The sequence below is a fragment of the Mustela nivalis genome (assembly GCF_964662115.1).
Source record: "Mustela nivalis genome assembly, chromosome: 4".
Taxonomy (NCBI): Eukaryota; Metazoa; Chordata; class Mammalia; order Carnivora; family Mustelidae; genus Mustela; species Mustela nivalis.
Window position 1 is genome coordinate 66,755,260 of NC_139023.1, and position 22,242 is coordinate 66,777,501.

The following is a 22,242-nucleotide window of genomic DNA, read 5'->3' on the forward strand; positions in this document are numbered from 1 at the left end:
GTAATAAATTTATTAGTCCTCTGACAATTATGAAATAAATATTTCTCCTAGTTTTTTTATTGGCTTTTAATTATGTTAACTCTTTTTAATGTTCACGTTTTTAATTTTATACCATTGAATTAATTTGTCCTTTATTGCTTGTGTTTGATATTATCTTTTACTCTTTCCTATCCCCAAGTCATATAAATAGTCACTTATATTTTCTGTCTTTTTTTATTTGTTATATTGAAATGTCTGGTCCCCATGGAATTTCCTTAGCCCATGTGATAAGCAGGGACCTGTGTTCACTGTGGAGCTTCCTGGCCCAAGAGCTGGGGTGATCACATTCGCAGTGAGTAACACGCTATCATCATCAGTCCTGGGCAGGCCCCTCGATGGGGTTGTACAAAATAATACACTGTAAAAATAGCTTCGATGTTAAGAAAAAAAGAAGAAAATTATAGAAAATTAAGAAATGATTGGAAATCAACAATAACCAAAAAAACACACAACATGTCAACGTTTGTGGGATGCAGGAAGAGCAGTACTTAGAGGGAAATTTAGAACAAAACACATTTATCAAAAGATAGAGCGTGTTAAAAACAAGTTAGGTATTCAACTCAATATAGTGGAAAAAGAACAACAAATCCAAGTACACATAAAAAATGACCATTTAATAAAAATAATTTATAAAAGGAAGAACTTTTTAAAATCGAGAAAAAAATAGAAAAGATTAAGAAAATTAAAATGTTGGGGCGCCTGGGTGGCTCAGTGGGTTAGAGCCTCTGCTTTCGGCTCAGGTCATGGTCCCAGGGTCCTGGGATCGAGCCCCGCATCGGGCTCTCTGTTCGGCGGGGAGCCTGCTTCCTTCTCTCTCTCTCTCTCTGCCTGCTTGTGATCTCTCTGTCAAATAAATAAATAAAATCTTTAAAAAAATTTAAAAAAAAAGAAAATTAAAATGTCAATTCTTATGTTTTTATTACTTTCTGAGTGTACTGTAGGATGGTTATGAGGATAACCTGTGTGAGACGGGGCCCTCAGTATCTAATGAGGCTTTGTGTCTGACCAAGCATATGTCCTCACATTATTGGTTGTGGAGTCCATACTGGCACCCCTGACTCGCTGACTGCTATGCCTGGATCTTAAATTTCCGTGCTTTCCGTTTGCTTGCTTGTTGGACCTACTCAATTCTGAAAGGAGTATGCCCGAATCTCCCATTATAATTGCTGATCAGTTTTTTCCCAGTGGGGTTTAAGTTCTTTCTTAACAGGCTTTGAGGCTGAATTGTTTGTTAGGTGTTTATATGTTCACGATGGCTTCTTGGTTTACTTCCAAAAGAATATAATTTCCTTCTTTGTCTTTGAAGACTTTTTCTTGGTTTAAATTAAATTTTGATCAATATTGAGATTTCTTTTGGAGCATATTTGTCTTATATATCTTTTCCTATTATTTTTAACCTTCCTGTGTCTTTTTGTACACAGTATTAAAAAAAAATTTTTTTTAAGGACACCTGAGTGGCTCAGTTGGTTAAGCGGCTGCCTTCGGCTCAGGTCATGATCCCAGCGTCCTAGGATCTTTGAGTCCCACATCGGGCTCCTTGCTCAGCAGGGAGCCTGCTTCTCCCTCTGCCTCTGCCTGCCATTCTGCCTGTGCTCGCTCGCTCTCCCTCTCTCTCTCTGACAAATAAATAAAAATCTTTAAAAAAAATTTTTTTAATTTCTTTTCAGCGTAACAGTATTCATTGTTTTTGCACCATATCCAGTGCTCTGTGCAATACGTGCCCTCCTTAATACCCACTACCTTGCTCCCCCAACCTCCCACCCCCTGTACCTTTAAAACCCTCAGGTTGTTTTTCAGTCCATAGTCTCTCATGGTTCACCTCCCCTTCCAATTTCCCTCAACTCCCTCCTCCTCTCCATATCCCCATGTCCTCTATGTTATTTGTTATGCTCCACAAATAAGCGAAACCATATGATAATTGACTCTTTTTTGAGTAGGCTCCATGCCTAGTGTGGAGCTCAGCACAGGGCTTGAACTCATGACCTTGAGAGCAACACCTGAGCTGAGATCAAGAAACAGATACTTAACTGACTGAGCCACTCATGTGCCCCAATATTAAAATTTTAAAATTCAATCTGTCCCATTCTCTTAATTGGTGAATTAGCTCACATACATCTGTAATAGTTACTGATATATTAACCCTTTTCTGTCTTATGTTTTAAATGCACTATTTTTTCTTTCCTATTTTCAGTTGTAGAAATCATATTTTCTTCTGCTAGTTTAAGATTTTGTACCTAAATTTTTACAAGAAGTCTGGCCATAACTTTTCTTTCTTTTAATTTCCTTGTCAGGTTTTTGAGTTAGGAAGTATTTCTTCTTTTTCATTCTCTGAAAGAATGAAAGATACTGAGGGCCCCGTCTCACACAGGTTATCCTCATAACCATCCTACAGTACACTCAGAAAGTAATAAAAACATAAGAATTGACATTTTAATTTTCTTAATCTTTTCTATTTTTTTCTCGATTTTAAAAAGTTCTGCCTTGGGGCGCCTGGGTGGCTCAGTGGTTAAGCCGCTGCCTTCGGCTCAGGTCATGATCTCGGAGTCCTGGGATCGAGTCCCGCATCGGGCTCTCTGCTCGGCAGGGAGCCTGCTTCCCTCTCTCTCTCTCTCTGACTGCCTCTCCATCTACTTGTGATTTCTCTCTGTCAAATAAAAAAAAAAAAAAAAAAAATCTTAAAAAAAAAAAAAGTTCTGCCTTTTATAAATTATTTTTATTAAATGGTCGTTTTTTGTGTGTACTTGGATTTGTTGTTCTTTTTCCACTATATTGAGCTGAATACCTACCTTGTTTTTAACACACTCTATCTTTTGATAAATGTGTTTAGTTCTTATATGAAAGTGGTCCTGTTTCTTCCTCAGAGGTTTGGAGGAAATCATCAGTGAATCAACTGGGACTGTGATTTTTTTGTGTGGGATTAAACTTATTTAATAAACATATGACTGCTCAGATTTTCTGCTCCTCCTTTATTAGTTTCAGTATATTGAGTTTTACAGTGAATTTGTCCATTTCATCTATATTTCCAAATTTATTGGCATGAAGTTGCTCATATTAGCCTCTTTTTTTTTTTTTTTATCTTGATGACAGTAGGGTCTGGAATGACACTCCATCTTCATTCTCAGATTGGTCGTTTGTGCCTTCTTGTTCTCATTCAGGTTTCCTGAGAACATACTGATTTTATTATTCTTTTCAAAGAACGAATCGTGTTACTGTTAAATTTCTTTATTATATGTTTGTTTTCCGTTGTATTAATGCCGTCTCTTTATTATTTTTTCTTTCTACTTTCTTTGGATTTATTGTGTTGTTCTTTTTCCAGCTACTAGTGGTGGATATTTAATCATTGATTTTCATCCTTTCTTCACCCTAATATGGATTTAAGGCTATAACTTTCTTTCTAAGCATGACTTTAACTACATCTCATGAATTTTGATATGTCTATTTTCACTATGATCCAGATGAAAATATCTTCTAACTTCCATTGTGATTTCTTCTTTGACCCAAGGCCTAGAAGTAAAATGCTTAGTTTCCAAATATATGAGCATTTTCTAGTTTTTGTTGTTATTGCTGCTGATGATTTTTAGCTTAATTCCACCACAGTCAAAGAACATTCTCTGCAGGATTTGTATCCTTTGAAACGTGTTTTCAGTGGCCTTTCAGACCAGCATGAGGTCTGTTTCACCGTTGTGCGTGTGATGAGGGTGTACTCTCTGGCCATTGGTACAGTATCCTGCATATGTCAGTTAGGTCAAGTCTGAAAACATGTTGCTCAGATCTTCTGTGTCCTTACTGATATTTAAGTGGTTGTTCTCCTAGCTATTAGAGAGTCGAATTAAGGTTTCCTGTTATTATTATAGATTTGTCTATTTCTCCTTTTGGTTCTGTCGGTTTTGCTTCATATTTTTGGAGCTATCTTATTAGACATGTATAAACGTACAACTGTTTTTTCTGATATAAGTGCAGCTAAGGCAACTTTCTTCTGGGTGGAGCTTGCCTGCTCTTCCCTCTACTGTTACTCTACTTTTGATTGTTCTGTGCCCTTTTATTTGTAAGTGGCTCATAGTTCCAGTCTAGTCTATCATATTCTTTTAATTAGAGATTCAGTCTTTGATGTGTAAAGTAGAAACAGAGCTTTGGATGTCAGATGAGGAATGAAATGCCCCACAGACATACCCTTGGCCAACCAGCCCTAGAGGGTCACAGTCACAGCGGGTACCCAGAGCCCAGGGTGTGCAAAAGGTCAAAGGTTCTCTAATGAAGCCCAGACTAAATTTCTGTTCAGCCAGAGAGAAAATGGGAAAAGATTTGTGTAAAAACGATGTAAGTGAAACTCCGCCTAATTCTTTTGTGGAACCGATGCCTGAGTTTGCCACCTGAACCAACCAGGCAGCTGAGAAGCTGGAGCAGCGTTTCTTGGCTTGCGACCTCTCCCATTTCTGTCCCACGGTCACATGGCCTCCTGTCTGCGTGTCCTCCCTCCACCTCCCCCTTATTAGGGCACAGGGATGGCACTTAGAACCCACTCTGATAATTCAGTATAACCTTCTCATCTTAAACCATTAACTTAATCATGCTGCAAAGATCTTTTTTCCATATAAGGTAACAGTCACAAGTTCTAGGGATTCGGTGGGCCATTATTCAGACTACCACAGCATGTGAACTATAAAATATTTAAGATGTGTACACAGTGAGACCAGATTTTGAAAACAAAGAATAAAAAGAGAAAGCCAGGGCGCCTGGGTGGCTCAGTGGGTTAAGTCGCTGCCTTCGGCTCAGGTCATGATCTCAGGGTCCTGGGATCGAGTCCCACATCGGGCTCTCTGCTCAGCAGGGGGCCTGCTTCCCTTCCTCTCTCTCTGTGATCTCTTCCCTTCCTCTCTCCTACTGTGATCTCTCTCTGTCAAATAAATAAATAAAATCTTAAAAAAAAAAAAAAAAAAAAGAGAAAGCCATAGGAGTCAAAAGCATACGTACAAGAGACAGAGAGAAAGACAGACTAGGAGTGGAAACGCCAGCAGCCCCCAGAAGCTGTGACAACAGCCAAAGGAAACTACCACATAAGCCAACCTCTCTAACTTCCTCCAGGCTCTAGGTATGTTCGCTCATGGACATCTGTTCTGTATCTGCTTATTAATGGCCACTTCAGCAAATAAACACAGCTCATGAAGATCTCACACTTTTTTTTTCCTGATATGCAAGGTGACACAATGCAGGTGATGTTATTCCCTGTCATTGTGTTGGAGCCCGACCACAAGGAGGCAGAAAAACTTGCTCTTCACAAAGGCCCCAGACACTCCCCAAACCTGGAACTGGTGACGGGAGACACAGTTGAAAACCGGGCAACCAAGGCCAATCAGTTGAAAATCCACATGGCTGTGTCAGTGTCAGACACATCAGGACAAAGAATATTCCTAGGCACAGAGAAGGACTTTTCATGAAGAAAAACCAGTCCTAAGAAGAGGGCTTCAGGGACGCCTGGGTGGCTCAGTTGGTTAAGCAGCTGCCTTCGGCTCAGGTCATGATCCCAGCGTCCTGGGATTGAGTCCCACATTGGGCTCCTTGCTCAGCAGGGAGCCTGCTTCTCCCTCTCCCTCTGCCTCTGCCTGCCATTCTGTCTGCCTGTGCTTGCTCTCTCCCCCTCTCTCTCTGATAAATAAATAAAATCTTAAAAAAAAATTATAAAAAAAAAAAAAAAAGAAAAGGGCTTCAAAGCCATGAAGCAAGCCTGACAGGACTGACAGACCCACAAGTGGGGCTGGAGATCTCAGCACTGTGTTCTCAATAATTGACAAGAACAAGTATGGGGAAAATCAGAAGCTGGAGAACATTATCCACCAGCTACCTCGGAACATGGCCCTAAGTGCACAAGGAAGCATTCATCTAAATAAAAGTCTCAGTTGGGTTAGAAGAATTGAAATCAAGTGAAAATGTCCTATAAAATAGTGGAATTAAATTAAATTAAGAACAAAAAATATACATGAGAAATTTCCAAAGAATTGGAAAATGAAGGATATATTTCTCAATACATGGGTCAAAGAAAAAAGTCACAAGGGATACTGGAAAATATTTTAAGCTCAGGGCCCCTTAGTGGAGTGCATGACTCTCAGTCTCAGGGTTGTAAGTCCAAGCCCCACATTAGGCATGGGGATTACAAAAAAAAAAAAAAAAAAGGAAAGGAAAGGAAAGAAAATGATAAAGAAAACTTTTAAAAAAAGAAAATATTTTGAGCTAGATTAAAAATACAACATCAGAAATTATGGGATTATGAGATAACGGGATACAGCTAAAGAAGTACTCAGAAATTTGTGGCATTAAATGCTTATATTAGAAAATAAGAAAAGTCTACAGTAAATCATCAAAGCTCTAAGTTTCCACCTTAAAAAGCTAGAAAAATAAAAGCAACTTAAATCCCTAGTAGAAGGAAGATAGAAGGTACAGAAATCAATGTAATGGAAAATGGAAAAATAGAGAAAAAAATAAAAAAAAAAACCAAAGCAAGGTGTTTGAAAAAAAGGAATAAAATGGATAAACCCTTAGGGAGACTAGGGAGGGGGTGGGAGGAAGCAGCAGTATCAGGAATGAAAAAGATCACATCAACATGAACTCTACAGATACTAAAAGAATAATAGAGAAATATAATAACCAACTTTATGTCCATAAGGTTGATAACTCAAATTTCTTGAAAGATACAAATTACCAAAACTGATAAAATATGAAACAACTTGAAAGCTTTTTATCTATTAGAAGAGTTGAATTTGTAATAGAAACCTTCCCAGTGCTATATGACTTCACTAGTAAACTCTATCAAACATTTAAGAAAGTAATTCCATCCTTTATAAATACTTTCAGAAAAGATAAGAAGAATGAATATTTCTCAAGTCTTTTCATGAGGCCAAAATTACCTTCATACTAAACAAGATACTTCACAAAGAAAAAACTGCAGACCAGTAGACTTCATGATCACAGAGGCAAAAGTTCTTCAGGATATTAACAAATCAAATCTTGCAATATAGAAAAAGGACAATACTCATGACCAAAGGGAGTTTATCCAAGGAATGTACTATTAGTTTAGCACTCAGAAATTAATCAATGTAATTGGTGATAGTAAGAGAATAAAGGAGAAAAACCATGTAATTATCTTCATAGATGAGGACAGGGCCTTGAAAAACTCCAGATCCATTCACTATAAAAATATAAAAATTTTTAGCGACCCAGAAATAGAAAGAGGACTTCCTCGATATGAAAAAAGGCATAGATGAAAAACCTATAATTAATATCTTAGTTAGTGGGGAAAAGCTCAGTTATTTTTCCAAAGAATAGGAACAAGGCAAGAATGTCCACTCCCATGATTTCTATTCAACATTGTGCAGAAGGTTCTAGCCCATGCAATAAAGCAGAAGTAGATAATAATAAAAATAAAGGGGATGCAATTTGGAAAGAAAGAAGTAAACTATATTTCTTTGCAGAAAGCATCATATTGTACAAAGAATATCCTAGAGATTGACAAAAGATGCTACTAGAACCAACAAGGGCATAGGAAACAAAGTTCATGTGTAAGAATCAATGGTATTTAGGGGTCAGTCAGTTAAGTGTCTGCCTTCAGCTTGGGTCATGATCCTGGGGTCCTGGAATCTAGTCCCACATCAGGCTCCCTGCTCAGTGGGGAGCATACCTCTCCCTCTGCCCCTCTCCCTGCTCATGATCTCTCTCACTGTCTCTCTCTTTCACTCTCCCTGACTCTCAAATAAAGTCTTTTCAAAAAAGAATCAGTGATGTTTATAAATAGTAGCAATAAACAATGGAAACAAATTTAAAGTAAAACAATACAATTACAGTATCATCCAAAGGCAAAAAATATTCAGGGATAAATTTAACAAAATATGTGTGTGACCTACGTGCTGAAAACTAGAAACACTGGTGAGAGGAATTTAAAAAGACCTAAACAGGGGCGCCTGGGTGGCTCAGTGGGTTAAAGCCTCTGCCTTCGGCTTGGGTCATGATCCCGGGGTCCTGGGATGGAGGCCCACATGGGGCTCTCTGCTCTGCGGGGAGCCTGCTTCCTCCTCTCTCTCTCTGCTCTCTGATCTCTGTCAAATAAATAAATAAAATCTTTAAAAAATTAAAATTAAAATTAAAAAAAAAAAGACTTAAACAATGGAGAGACATATACTGTGGTCATAGGTTAGAAGACAATACTGTTGTCAATTTTCCCCAAATCAACCTGTAAATTTAATATGATCCCAACCAAAATCCTAGCAGAATTTTCTTGCAGAAATTAACAACTCATTCTAAAATTTATATGGAAATGCAAAGAGCTTGAAATAACCGAAACAATTTTGAAAAGAAAGAACAAATTTTGAAGAATTTTACCTGACTTCAGAACTTGCTGTGAAGCTATAGTAATCCAAACAGTGTTTTATTAATATAAGAATAGATACATAGATTATTAAAAGAGAAGAAAGTCCAGAAACAGACCCTCACGTGTATGATTAATTCACTTTCAAAATAGGTGCTAATGTAATTTGTGGAGGGTTAAGAATGATATTTCCAGGGGTGCCTGGGTGGCTCAGTGGTTTGGGCTGCTGCCTTTGGCTCGGGTCGTGGTCTCAGGGTCCTGGGATTGAGCCCCGCATCGGGCTCCCTGCTCTGCAGGAAGCCTGCTTCTCTCTCTCTCTCTCTCTCTCTGCCTGCCTCTCTGCCTACTTGTGATCTCTGTCTGTCAAATAAATAAATAAAATCTAAAAAAAAAAAAAAAAAAAAGAATGATCTTTCCAGTGATGCTGGAGCACCTGGATACCCACTTAGAAAAAATGAGCTTTGGTTCTTACCTCACACCATATATATATATACAAATCAACTCAAAATGGATCATAGACCTAAACATAAAAGTTTGAACTATAAACCTCCTAAAAAAACACATAAGAGAGAAAATCCTTTCATCTTCTGGATGAAGATTTCATAGGACACCAGAATTACCAGCTACTTAATTGAAAAATTGGTAAATTGGGCTGCATCAAAATTTAGAAGACTTTCTCTAGTACAATACCAGCAGACAATGAAAAAGCAAGCAACAGACTGGCAGAAAATATTTACAATACACACCTCTGACAACAGATGACTGTCCAAATATATACAAAACTCTTACAACTCCATGATAGGAAGACAAGTAACTCCCAAAAGATTTAAGCAGACACTTCATAAAATGAATGCCAATAAGCACGTGGAAATATGTTCAGTATCACTAGTTATCATGGAAATGCAAATTAAAACCACAATTAGATACCTCTCCATATCCACAAGAACAGCTAAAACTAAAAAAAGACTAATAATCACTGTTGGCAATAATGTGAAGCAACCACAACGCTCATACGGAGCAGCTGGGAGTGTAAAATTGTCAACCATTTGGGAAAAAATAATCCTTTTCTTATAAGATAAACTCACACGTAGCATACAAGCCAGCAATTCCACTCTTAAGTAATTATCTGTGAGAAATCAACATACACATGTAAACAAAGACTTGTAGCTGTATTCTACAAGTACTTCTAGCTGTATTCACAGTAGCCCTAACTTGGAAAAATCCATGTCTATCAACAGAAGATTAATACACTAATTGTGTCCATGGAAAACTCTCAGCAAGGAAAAGAAACAAACTGAGGATATACACAGCAATGCAAGTCTCAAAAATATTATGTTAGCTGGCACAGAAATAGATACATCAATTAATGGAATGGGATAGAGAGCCCAGAAATAAACCCACACTTAAATGGTTGATTAATCTGCGACAAAGAAGGCAAGAATATGCAATGGGAAAAAGACAGCCTCTTCAACAAATAGTGTTGGGAGAACTGGATAGCCACATGCAGAAAAATGAAACTGGATCACTTTCCTACACAATACACAAGTGTAAATACAAAATGGATTAAAGACCTAAACACAAGACCAAAGCCATAAAACCTCTACAAGAAACACAGTTAGTAATCTCTTGGACACCAGCCTTAGCAACATATTTATGGATATGCCTCCTGAAGCAAGGGAAATAAAAGCAAAAATAAACTATTGGGACTACATCAAAATAAAAAGCCTTTGTGCAGGAAAGGAAACCACCAACAAAACGAAAGGGTAACCTACTTAATGGAAAAAAATATTTGCAAATGATATATCTGATAAGGGGTTGCTATCCACAATTTAAATGAACTTATACAACTCAGTACCCAAAAATAACAATAAAAATACATTTTTTAAATAGGCAGAGGACCTGAGTAGACATTTTTCCAAAGAAGACATGCAGATGGCCAACAGATACATGAAAAGATGTTCAACATCACTCATCGTCAGGGAAATGAAAATCAAAGCCACAATGAGATATCACGTCCCACCTGTCAGAATGGCTAGAATCAAAAAGACAAGAAACAACAGGTGTTGGTGAGGATGTGGAGAGTGGGGAACCCTCGTGCACTGTTGGTGGGAATACAAACTGGTGCAGCTACTATGGAAAACAGTATGGAGATTCCTCAAAAAATTAAAAACAGAAATGCCACATGATCTAGTAATTCTACTCCTAATATTTACCAAAACAAAAGGAAAAGTCTAATTTGAAGACAATGCACCTCTCTGTTCATTGCAGCCTTATTTACAATAACAAAGGTACAGCTGCTTCCCAAGCTGTCCATCAGTGGATAAATACATAAAGATATTACTCAAACATAAGAAAGAATGAAATTTGCCATTCATGACAACATAGAGGGACCCAGAGGGTAGTAAATTAAATAAAATAAGTCAGACAGAGAAGATAAATATCATATGATTTCACTTTTATGTGGAATCTAAAAAAAAACCCAACAAATGAACAAACCAACCAACCAACAAACAAATAAAAACTAGAGACAGACTCATAAGTAGAGAACAAACTGGTAGCAGCCAGACGGGTTGTGAATGGGAGGATGCATGAAACAGGTGAGTGGGATCAAGAGATAGTAACTTCCAGTTATAAAACAAGTAAGTCACAGGATGAAAAGTACCGCACAGGGAATATAGTCAATGGCACTGTAATAACATTGGTGACAAATGTGGACTCCCCTTACTGTGGTGTGCACTGTGTGTGCATGGACTTGTTGAATCGCTATCTAAAACTAACATTACATTACATTATTACATTACATGTCAATTATTCTTCAATAATAAAAAATTTTTAAACTATATTAAGCTGAGAGAAAGAAGCCAAACACAAAAGCATATGTACCATATGCTTCCATTTATATAAGATGGAAGGTAGATCTCATCTACAGTGGCCGTAACTGGATCTGTACCCGCTTGGGGCTGCAGAATTAGGGATGGTTTGACTTCAGAGGGCACGAGGCAATGTTTTGGGTTGATAGAAATGTTCTGTATCTTGACTGTACTGGTGGTGATACAGGTGTATGCATTTTTTAAAAGTCATTAGTCTGTACACTAAAAATGGGTGCAATTTATCACATTTACTATACTTGAATAAATTAATTTTTGGAAAACAATAAAAGGAAACACCAGGAGACCTCACTCACTCTGCCGACCACACCAACCTCCACTCACAAGCTAGCCTTCAGCCTGCATCGCTGGCTGTAATCTTACTTTGTCAGTCATCTTACTTTGTATTAAGCCCCTTCACACACTTCTCCTGCACCCCGAAAGGTCAGCTGACCTGGGCTTGGCGAAGTATGGTGGTGGCTCACTATCCTGTCACCCAATAAGCAGATGCGAGAACAGAATCCCTCTGAGTTTCCAGGAGTGGGGGCTGTGCCCCAACGCGGCCAGCGGAAATCTGCACACTGAACTTGGCTTTTGTCTCTCGGGCATTTTCATCCTTCTTTCGTAGGAATGTTGGGTTTCGTTAGGGTGTTAGTCCTTTGTCTCTGATCCATGTTACAAATATTTTCTCCTAGTTTCTTGTTTGTCTTTTCTCTTCACTTACGGTATCTTATGCCATGCAGAAGACGTGGGGTCAGGAATGGTGGCTGTGGTGGTGGTGGTCTAACCACCCTTCCTTTCTCTGCATCCAGACTCAAGTCTCAGTCAGAAAGCCTTTCCTTATACCCAGGAGACAGAGGAGCCTGCCGTGTTTTCTGGAGCCCTTCTCCAAATGGCTCTCCAGCTGTCCCAGAACTGTCTACCAGGAAGCCCGTCTTTGCTCCAGGGGATTTTTGTAGGTGGTCATCAAGTCTGGCCTTGAGCTCTCTGTCCTACTCTGGTACTCATGCTCTTCACACACCTCCCACACTATACAGAGCTTGCTGCCCATCTTATCGTCTGGGTGGCTCTCCTGTTTGTGAGCCTTTCTAGCCCGCATAAACATTAGCATCTAGTCCCAGGGAAAAGCTTGTTGGCATTTTTATTGAGATTGCTTTAAATACACAAATGACCATAGGGAGAGCTGACTTCCTGATGATGTTGCAACATTTCATTCAAGAACAAGGGACTCCTGGGGCGCCTGGGTGGCTCAGTGGGTTAAGCCTCTGCCTTTGGCTCAGGTCATGGTCTCAGGGTCCTGGGATGGAGCCCCACATCAGGGTCTCTGCTCAGCAAGGAGCCTGTCTCTCTCCACCTGTTTCTCTCTCTGCCTGCCTCTCTGCCTACTTGTGATCTCTCTCTGTCAAATAAATAAATAAAATCTATAAAAAAGAAAAAAGAATAAGGGATGCCTTTCCATTCAATCTCGTCTACTTTTGTGACTTTCAGGAAGCTTTATAGGTGTTTATATAGGTGTGACACATTTCTTGTTGTTTATTCCTAAGTATTTTATCTTTTTCGTTGGAGTTGTAAATGAGGTCCTCCCTTCCATTGTGTCTTCATTCTGTGATTATTGGAGTACATGAAGCCTATTGCCTTGCATTGCTAATTTTATTTCCTTCTACTTTATGAATTATTTTATCATTGATTCTCTAGGGATTTCCAGAATATTACCTTGTCATCTGCAACTAGAGATAGATTTCTTGAAATTTTCCAATTCTTATGCCTCTGATGATTTCGCTAATATTTCCAGAACAATGTTAAATGGTATTGGAGGTAGTGACCACCCTTGCTTGCTTCTGATCTTAATAAGAATGCTTCTGGTATCTCCCCCATATAGTGAGATGCCCGCTTTAGGATTGGGATGTATGTTTTATAATTTTAAGGAAGTATCCAGGTATTCCTATTTTCCCAAGAGTTTTTATTAAGTTTTTATTATTGTCAGAGGATTTTTTTCAACAACTATATAGATAATCATGTAATTTGCTCCTTAGTTCCATTAATGTGGTGAATTATGTTAATAGATATCCTAACATTGCACCAACCTTGCTTTCCTAGTATAAACTATTTTTGGCCATGAGTACTATTTTCTTAATAGAGGGTTGGACTCTATTTGCCAATATTCTATTTAGGATTCCCACATCAATCAGTATTCATGGGAGATAGGGTCTGTCATTTTCCTTTGTTATACTCTATCATGTTTTGGTATAACTGTTATACACACTTAATAAAATACATTTTTTCCTTCATTTTCAATACACTGAATCAATTTAGACAGCATGGAGTCTCTCTGGTCTCTGAGGTTTGATAGAATTCCCCTTTGAAACTGTCTAGGCCTGGAGGGCTTTATGGGTTAGTTCCTTAATGATTTTCTCTTTCTTCTTTAGACATTTTTCCCTGATCTGTTTAACTTTTGTCTCTATTGGGGCCAATTTTTTTAACTGTGTTTTATTAAGAAATGTCCATGTGAACCTAAATTTTTAAACTTTTTAAAATTTAATTTCTTTTCTGTGTAACAGAATCCGTTGTTTATGCATGACACCCAGTGCTCCATGCAATATGTGCTGTCCATAATACCCACTACCAGGCTCCCCCCAACCCCCCACCCCCCACCCCTTCAAAACCCTCAGATTGTTTTTCAGAGTCTCTCATGGTTCATCTCCCCCTCCAATTTCCCCCAACTCACTTCTCCTCTCCATCTCCCCATGTCCTCCGTGTTATTTCTTATGCTCCACAAGTAAGTGAAACCATATGATAATTGACTCTCTCTGCTTGACTTATTTCACTCAGCATAATCTCTTCCAGTCTCATCCATGTTGATACAAAAGTTGGGTATTCCCTTTCTGATGGAGGCATAATACTCCATAGTGTAGATGGACCACATTTTCCTTATCCATTCATCCGTTGAAGGGCATCTTGGTTTTTTCCACAGTTTGGTGACCATGGCCATTGCTGCTATGAACATTAGGGTACAGATGTCCCTTCTTTTCACTACATCTGTATCTTCGGGGTAAATACCCTGTAGTGCAATTGCAGGGTCATAGGGAAGCTCTATTTTTAATTTCTTTTTTTTTTTTTAACTTTTTATTTTTTATAAACATATATTTTTATCCCCAGGGGTACAGGTCTGTGAATCACCAGGTTTACACACTTCACAGCACTCACCAAAGCACATACCCTCCCCAATGTCCATAATCCCACCCCCTTCTCCCAAACCCCCTCCCCCCAGCAACCCTCAGTTTGTTTTGTGAGATTAAGAGTCACTTATGGTTCTATTTTTAATTTCTTAAGGAATCTCCACACTGTTCTCTAAATTGGCTGCACCAACTTGCATTCCCACTAATAGTGTAAGAGGGTTCCCCTTTCTCCACACCCTCTCCAACACATGTTATTTCCTGTCTTGTTAATTTTGGTCATTCTAACTGGTGTAAGGTGGTATCTCAATGTGGTTTTAATTTGAATCTCCCTGATGGCTAGTGATGATGAACATTTTTTCATGTGTCTGATAGCCATTTGCGTGTCTTCATTGGAGAAGTGTCTATTCATGTCTTCTGCCCATTTTTTGACATGATTATCTGTTTTGTGTGTTTTGAGTTTGAGAAGTTCTTTATAGATCCTGGATATCAGCCTTTTGTCTGTACTGTCCTTTGCAAATATCTTCTCCCATTCCATGGGTTGCCTCTTTGTTTTGTTGAATGTTGCCTTTGCTGTGCAGAAGCTTTTAATCTTGATGAAGTCCCAAGAGTTCATTTTTGCTTTTGCTTCCTTTGCTTTTGGAGACATATCTTTTATTTTTTACTTTGTTTATTTTATTTATTTTTATTTTTTTATTTTTTCAGTGTAACAGTATTCATTATTTTTGCACCACACCCAGTGCTCCATGCAATCCGTGCCCTCTCCAATACCCACCACCTTGTTCCCCCAACCTCCCACCCCCCTGCCCTTCAAAACCCTCAGATTGTTTTTCAGAGTCCATAGTCTCTCATGGTTCACCTCCCCTTCCAATTTCCTTCAACTCCCTTCCTTTGGAGACATATCTTGAAAGAAGTTGTCGTTGCTGATATCGAAGAGGTTGCTGCCTATGTTTTCCTCTAGGATTCTGATGGATTCCTTTCTCACACTGAGGTTTTTTATCCATTTTGAGTTTATCTTTGTGTATGGTGTAAGAGAATGGTCAAGTTTTATTCTTCTACATACAGCTGTCTAATTTTTCCAGCACCAGTTATTGAAGAGACTGTCTTGTTTCTAGTGTATATCTTTTCCTGCTTTGTCGAAGATTATTTGACCATAGAGTTGAGGGTCCATATCTGGATTCTCTGCTCTGTTCCACTGGTCTATGTGTCTGTTTTTATGCCAGTACCATGCTGTCTTGGTGATCACAGCTTTGTAGTAAAGCTTGAAATCAGGCAACGTGATGCCACCAGTTTTGTTTTTCTTTTTCAACATTTCCTTAGCAATTCGGGGTCTCTTCTGATTCCATACAAATTTTAGGATTATTTGCTCCAGCTCTTTGAAAAATACCAGTGGAATTTTGATCGGAATGGCATTAAAAGTATAGATTGCTCTGGGCAGTATAGACATTTTAACAATGTTTATTCTTCCGATCCAAGAGCATGGAATGGTCTTCCATCTTTTTGTGTCTTCTTCGATTTCTTTCATGAGTGTTCTATAGTTCCTCGAGTACAGATCGAGGTTTATTCCCAGGTATCTTATGGTTCTTGGTGCTATAGTAAATGGAATTGATTCTCTAATTTCCCTTTCTGTTAGTGTATAAGAAAGCAACTGATTTCTGTACATTGACTTTGTATCCTGCCACATTACTGAAGTGCTATATGAGTTCTAGCAACAGCAATCAGACAAGAAAGAGAAATAAAATGTATCCCAACTGGCAATGAAGAAGTCAAACTCTCTCTCTTCACAGATGACATGGTACTTTATATGGAAAACCGAAAAGACTCCACCCCCAAACTAAATTTTTTAATTTATTTGCATACAGTTCTGCAAAATAACTTTTTAAGATTTTTTTAACTTCTTGCATATCTATAGTTACCTTCCCTTATTGTTTCATACTTTGTATATCTGTGCTTGTTCCCTTTTTTTTAAGATTTTATTTATTTATTTGACAGAGAGAGATCACAAGTAGGCAGAGAGGCAGGCCAAGAGAGAGGAAAAAGCAGGCTCCCTGCTGAGCAGAGAGCCCGATGCGGGACTCGATCCTAGGACCCTGAGATCATGACCTGAGCTGAAGGCAGCGGCTTAACTCACTGAGCCACCCAGGTGCCCCTGCTTGTTCCCTTTTGATTAAACCAGCTAATGGTTTATTTTATTTTTTACAGGAACCAGGATTTTCATTCATTAATTTGATCTAGTGTTTTGCTGTTCTCTACTTGATCAGTTTCCGTTCCCATATTTATTCTAATTTATTATTTCCCTCCTGTATGTTCTATTCATTTGCTTTGTTGTTCTTTTTCTTGTTTTTTGAATTAAAACTTAGTTGGTGTACAGTTGGCTTTTGAACAACACAGGTATGAACTGCATGGGTCCACTTACACAAGGATTTTTTTGCTTCAGGACAATACTGTAGGTGTATTTTCTCTTCCTTAAGATTTTCTTTTTTTTTTTTTAAGATTTTATTTATTCATTTGACAGACAGAGATCACAAGTAGGCAGAGAGGCAGGCAGAGAGAGAGAAGGAAGCAGGCTCCCTGCTGAGCAGAGAGCCCGATGTGGGGCTTGATCCCAGGACCCTGGGATCATGACCTGAGCCAAAGGCAGAGGCTTTAACCCACTGAGCCACCCAGGCACCCCACTTATTATTTTCTTAATAACATTTTTTCCCGTGACTTACTCTATTGTAAAAATACAGTATATGATACACGTAACATGAGGACTATGTGTTGATTGGTCATGGGTAAGACTTCCTGTCAATAAGAGACTATTAGTAGTCAAGGTTGGGGGTGGGTCAGAAGTTAAACGTGGATTTTCGACTGTGTAGGGGATCGGCATCCCTAGCCCCTGTGTTGTTCAGGAGCCAACTGTACTTTTGTTCTTTTGTTATTATTAATATAAGTGCTTAAGGTTATGAAATTTCCTCACTGCTTTAAATGTAATCCACTGGGTCTGACATGCAATGTTTTCAGTAGAAGTTACATAATTTCTGTTTGTATTTTCTTCACCCAAAAGGCATCTGAAAGAAGTGTTTTTGTTTTATTTCTAGGTAGATGGGGTTTGGTTTGGGTTTTTTTGTATTGTTCTGTTTTTTGTGCATGTGGAGGGGGTGCTTTGGTTTTAACTTTTAATTGTCTTGCACTGTGATCAGAATGTTATCTTAATATTTCTGCTTTGTGCAAACTTTTGATGTTTTCTGTGTGTCCTAATGTATGATGGGTTATTGTGAGTGTGCTGTATGTACTCAGGAAGAAAGTATTTTCCCTATCATCAGAGCACGGTTTCGATATGTGTCCGTAATACCTATTGATTGATTATGCTGTTTGGATCTTATCACATTTTGGGAAGAAGCAGGTTCCAGGAGAGTTTAATGCTGCTTTGTCAGACAACTCTTGACTCTGGACAGCACTAAGGACAGGTGACCCGCATGCTTGGTTGTGGTTGCCCTGCTCTTAAACACTCACTCCTTCCCTCCCCGCAGCTGCCATCAAAAGGTCTGTCTGACCCCCTTTCACAGATGGTCCCGGGCAAGAAACAAGGAAAATCAGCTCCTGCACGTTTTTCAGCAGTGTCTTTGTTAAGTGAGCTTGGTGACCTGTAGGATTTCCCAAATTAAGGGAGGGAGGAGGGACGGTGACCTAGGAGTTGACATATATTTGTCCTGAGCATGAATGCATGTTGGCTTTTTGCTTCATATCTAAATAAAGCAGTTAATGGTATCAAGCTCAAGGGTGAGATAAACAAGTGGGCAAAATATCTTAACACAGTGGAAACACCCAAAGGATACATTGGTACTTAGAAATCATGTGGTAAAAATTAAAAAACTCTCAGACGCCAGTGAACATGGTGAAGTGGGCATCGCTGAGGGTCTGTCCGCCCAGCAGAAACATCAAAAAATCAAGCAAACGCTGCCAGAACCAACTTTGTCAGGACTCTGGAAAGCAGTCAACAGTTGACAGCAACCAAGGAAATACTGAGTCAAGAAAAAGGCAACTGCAGGCTGTGGGAGAGCTCTGTGGTCTTTGCCCTTAGCGCACTGCCGCGCAGGGCCCAGGGCCTGCTTTCAGAGCCCTCGTGTGCAGAGCTCTGCGTCTAGTCTGTTCAAACCTGGGGACTGCCCGAAGGACTGACAACAGGCACAGTTTTTCCTAACTCAGAAGTCCCTTGGGACAGACAAGCCAGGGCGTTGTGGGAAGGCACCGTGAGGTGGATGGCATGAAACCACTTGTGGTGTGGGATGACAGGCAAGGCAGATACCCGGACACGGAATGCTTGCAGGGGAATAGCTGGGGAAAGCTTCTGGGGGACCAGGTGTCAGGCGGCCCTGTCGGTGGAGCATCTGACTCTTGATTTCAGCTCAGTTCGTGATTTCTGGGTCGTGGGATTGAGCCCTGCATCAGGCTGCACACTCAATGGGGAGTCTGCTGGAGATCATGTCTCCCTCTTCCTCTGCCCATCCCACTCGTGTACACACACTCTCTCTCTCTCCCCCTCCCTCCAGAGTAAATAAATAAATCTTAAAAAAAAAAAAAGGAAAGAAAAAAACAACTCCCTGGCCCCTTGAAGCCATCCATGTCCAGGAGGAGGTTGAGAGAGCAGCACGCATGCCCAGGGCAGCTCACACACAGGGAGAAGGCCCAGAAGCCCCCAGCAGTGCCTGCTGGAAGTGGAGGCTCTGACAGCGCTGCTCACGACCCAAAGCTGAGTGACCCACAAAGATTGGGACAGGTTCCCTTTTCTTTTTCTGTTTCCCTCCTGGATCTGAAGAGCCCACTCAGTCAGCAATCCCTGTGCTCCTGAGCCACACGGCTGCATGGGTGTGGTTGGCAGGAAGGAGAAGCTCCGAGAGCGTGCAGCAGCCCTCAGGTGGCTCCCACATCTGGCTCTACCCTCTGCAGACTGCACCTTCAGGAGCTTAGAGCAGCAGCCTCAGGGTGGGCTCGCCCACCTGCCCCTCCATCTCTGCAAGGCAAGGCTGAGGCTGCCCGTCTAGCCTTCTCTGCCCACCGCAGTGTCCTCAGGGCTCCTGGGCCCAGGGGCCCCAGCACTGGGAGCGGGCTTTCCTCAGGTTGGGTTGTACTCCTTTGGTGAAAGCACTTTTTGTTTTTGGTGTGCGACACGTGGGAGCGTGGCCAGCTTGCAGCAGCCGCTAGGCCTCCAAGTCAGCCTCTGTGCGGAGAACCCACGAGCAAAGGCACAGGTGTTGGACCCCCCTCCCCATGGACAGGTTTGAAATGGTTAAGGGCCTGCAGAGAAAGAGCTGGTGGGTGGTGCGCAGCTTGGACTCCATGGTCCCCTCTGCAGACATGACACTGATGGGCACTGACCACATGCCATGTTTCCACGCAGGAAGGACATTCCCCCAGAGCGAGTGACGCATGCAGACAGAGAGCAGACCAAGAAGGTGGTGTACTCAGCGGTCTATGGAGCAGGTAGGCTGCGGGCCAGTCTCAGTGTCACCTGTTGGCCAGATGGAGCTGGTTCTTATCCCATGTCTGTGTTTAAATGTGGCTGTGCCTTAGAGAGATCATTCTTGGCCCCCGGAGTTCACTTTTGTGAGTTTCTGAGTGTCGTTTACAAAAGCCTGAGGACATCTGGGATGCACTAGAAACCATTCAGACCACTGACAGCCATCAGCTCCCTGAGTGTCCCACCGGCTGAGAGAACAGAGGCACAGAAGTGAATGGAGACCACAGTTGCCCAGCTGGGAGGGACAGGACAGGGCCGAAGCCCAAGGGTATAGCCCTGCCCCTACCTGATACGGCTGTGCTGGGGGGCCATCTCTGGGCTGTGAGATGCTACCTCATCCTGACCCTGACCTCCACCCCACCACCCAGGACCTGAGGCAGAGCTGGCCTTCAGCTCTCTCCCACCATCCCTCTCTCTCCCTCCAACCTCCTGACCATGGCTTTGTAAATTCTGTTTAAACTCTTTTCTCCCTCTATATCATGCTGAACCAGTGGGATATCACGTCCCCTCAGGACAACAAGGGAGAGGATGAAAAGGGGCTGTGGGCCAGCCAGCCCTCCTGAAGGAAGGGTCCATCTGGCTGTTGGTTGGCCTGTGCCAACCGCCTTCTTTGGATCAGTCCTGTCTGGGCAACAAGGCTCTTGCAAAGTCACTGAGAGCAGAATTCATCTCCCTGCCATGGAGAACCTTTGTTCATTTAAGGAAAGCCAGCAAAAGGGGATCAGCTTCCAGTGCAAGAACATCGGGGCAGACATGTCGTCAATTATCTGTCAGACCCACCTTGTACTTCGGCAATGTAACCGTGGTGCTGGGGCATGAGCAACTTGCATACAACAGGTCTGGAATGTGCCTCCAGCCACCCAGCCTGGTTCCCAGCCCAGGCCCTGCACGCTGCTTCCTCTGCTGGACCCCCGTCCACAGAGCTCACCCTCATGCCTTCCTCTTGGCTCTGCTGTTGCCTTCTCAGCCGTCACTGACTGCTGTATCAGTGATCCATTTCCGGGTAACACACTCATGGTTACCCGGCATCAGTGGGTAGCAGGGGCCATGGTCTCACAGGCAGCTCCACCAGGGAGCACGTTAGCAGCCCTCAGGCCTTGCCGCGAGGGCCCCCAGTATAGGCCGAGCCACTGCCCGTGTTCTTCAGAGCCGGCCCTACAGTGCTGCATGCTTCCTAGTGGTCCCAAGTCCGTGTGACCGTCACTGTGCTGCCGCTCAGACGCAGGTCTGCCCACCCCCCAGGGGAGTGTCACTGGAAGGCGTGAAGACCAGGAGGCAGGACCACGGAGGCCACTCAAGAGTCTTTCTGCCGCACACCCCTTTCTAAGCTTGGGTCCCCGGCCCCGTACAGTGCCTGTCTCACCCTCCTCCTCCATGAAGCACCCTGCTTCTCCTGGAGCACTGCGCATTCTCCCAGCCCAAGGAGCCCGTGAAGCAGGAGCTCTTCTGGCTCTGCCCATGGCCAGGCACATAGCAGTCACACCATAAATACTGCACAAACTCATGAACTGCGTAGTCTTTTGACCCTACTTGTGCATACAATCTGTGTACAGTTTTGGGGAAACAGGCTAAGAAACTGAAAGACTTGAACTCAGTGGGTGAGAGCAGGGTGACTCAGACTCGGCTCAGTCTGGCTCCTCGGCTTGGCCTCCCTCTGCGGTGCTCCAGAACCTTCTGGATCACTGTCGGGTGTGGGGGAGGGGGAGAGCAGCCTGCCACCCAGTTATATTAGATCCCGGTGCCTCGAGTCCTTGATCCAGGCCCTGCGGGCAGAATGTTGCCTCCACTTCCTGGCAGGCAGCCCGGGCTGGAGTCCTAAGTCTGTCCTCCGGGGTTGGTGATCTTCTGCAGAGACTTCCACCTCCGTGCCCCAGTCACCTCCCAGTCGAGGAGGAGCTGGCTCCTTGCACTGGTGCCTGGCACCAGCCGGCTCTCATCTTTGGCCTCAGCCACCACACTGGCACCCAGACTGGACATCAGGTGATGGGCATTCATGCGCGGGGAAGGGAAGGGGTGGCATGGAGGGGGGGGCTCCACCTTGGCTGGGCGCTCACGGGGGCAGGAGCATACAGGGCCCTCAGCTCAGCTTCACGCTGATGGCAGGATGCACCCAACACCAGTTTGGCACCTTCTGGACCATGCACTCTATTTTTTGCTGGAGAGGAAAGAGCTCCACTTGGTAAATAAGCAGTGAGTCATTAGCCGTGATGTTGGTGAAAAGAGTAATTTGGCTGCTTTTAGCCCGGATGGTGACAGTGTTCCCACCCTGATCCTCTGTTTCTACTATTCCCGCTGTCACCGGCCCGC

At 42.0% G+C, this 22,242-nt stretch overlaps 1 protein-coding gene across 1 annotated transcript in view; it reads left to right on the plus strand.

Moving 5' to 3' along the window:
- Window positions 1-22,242, plus strand: part of POLN (DNA polymerase nu) — a 156,587-nt gene that overhangs the window by 117,226 nt on the left and 17,119 nt on the right. The window contains exon 19 of the mRNA XM_082727077.1: window positions 19,816-19,898. Coding sequence (XP_082583203.1) covers window positions 19,816-19,898 — 83 coding nt within the window. The remainder of the gene's footprint in view (window positions 1-19,815; window positions 19,899-22,242) is intronic.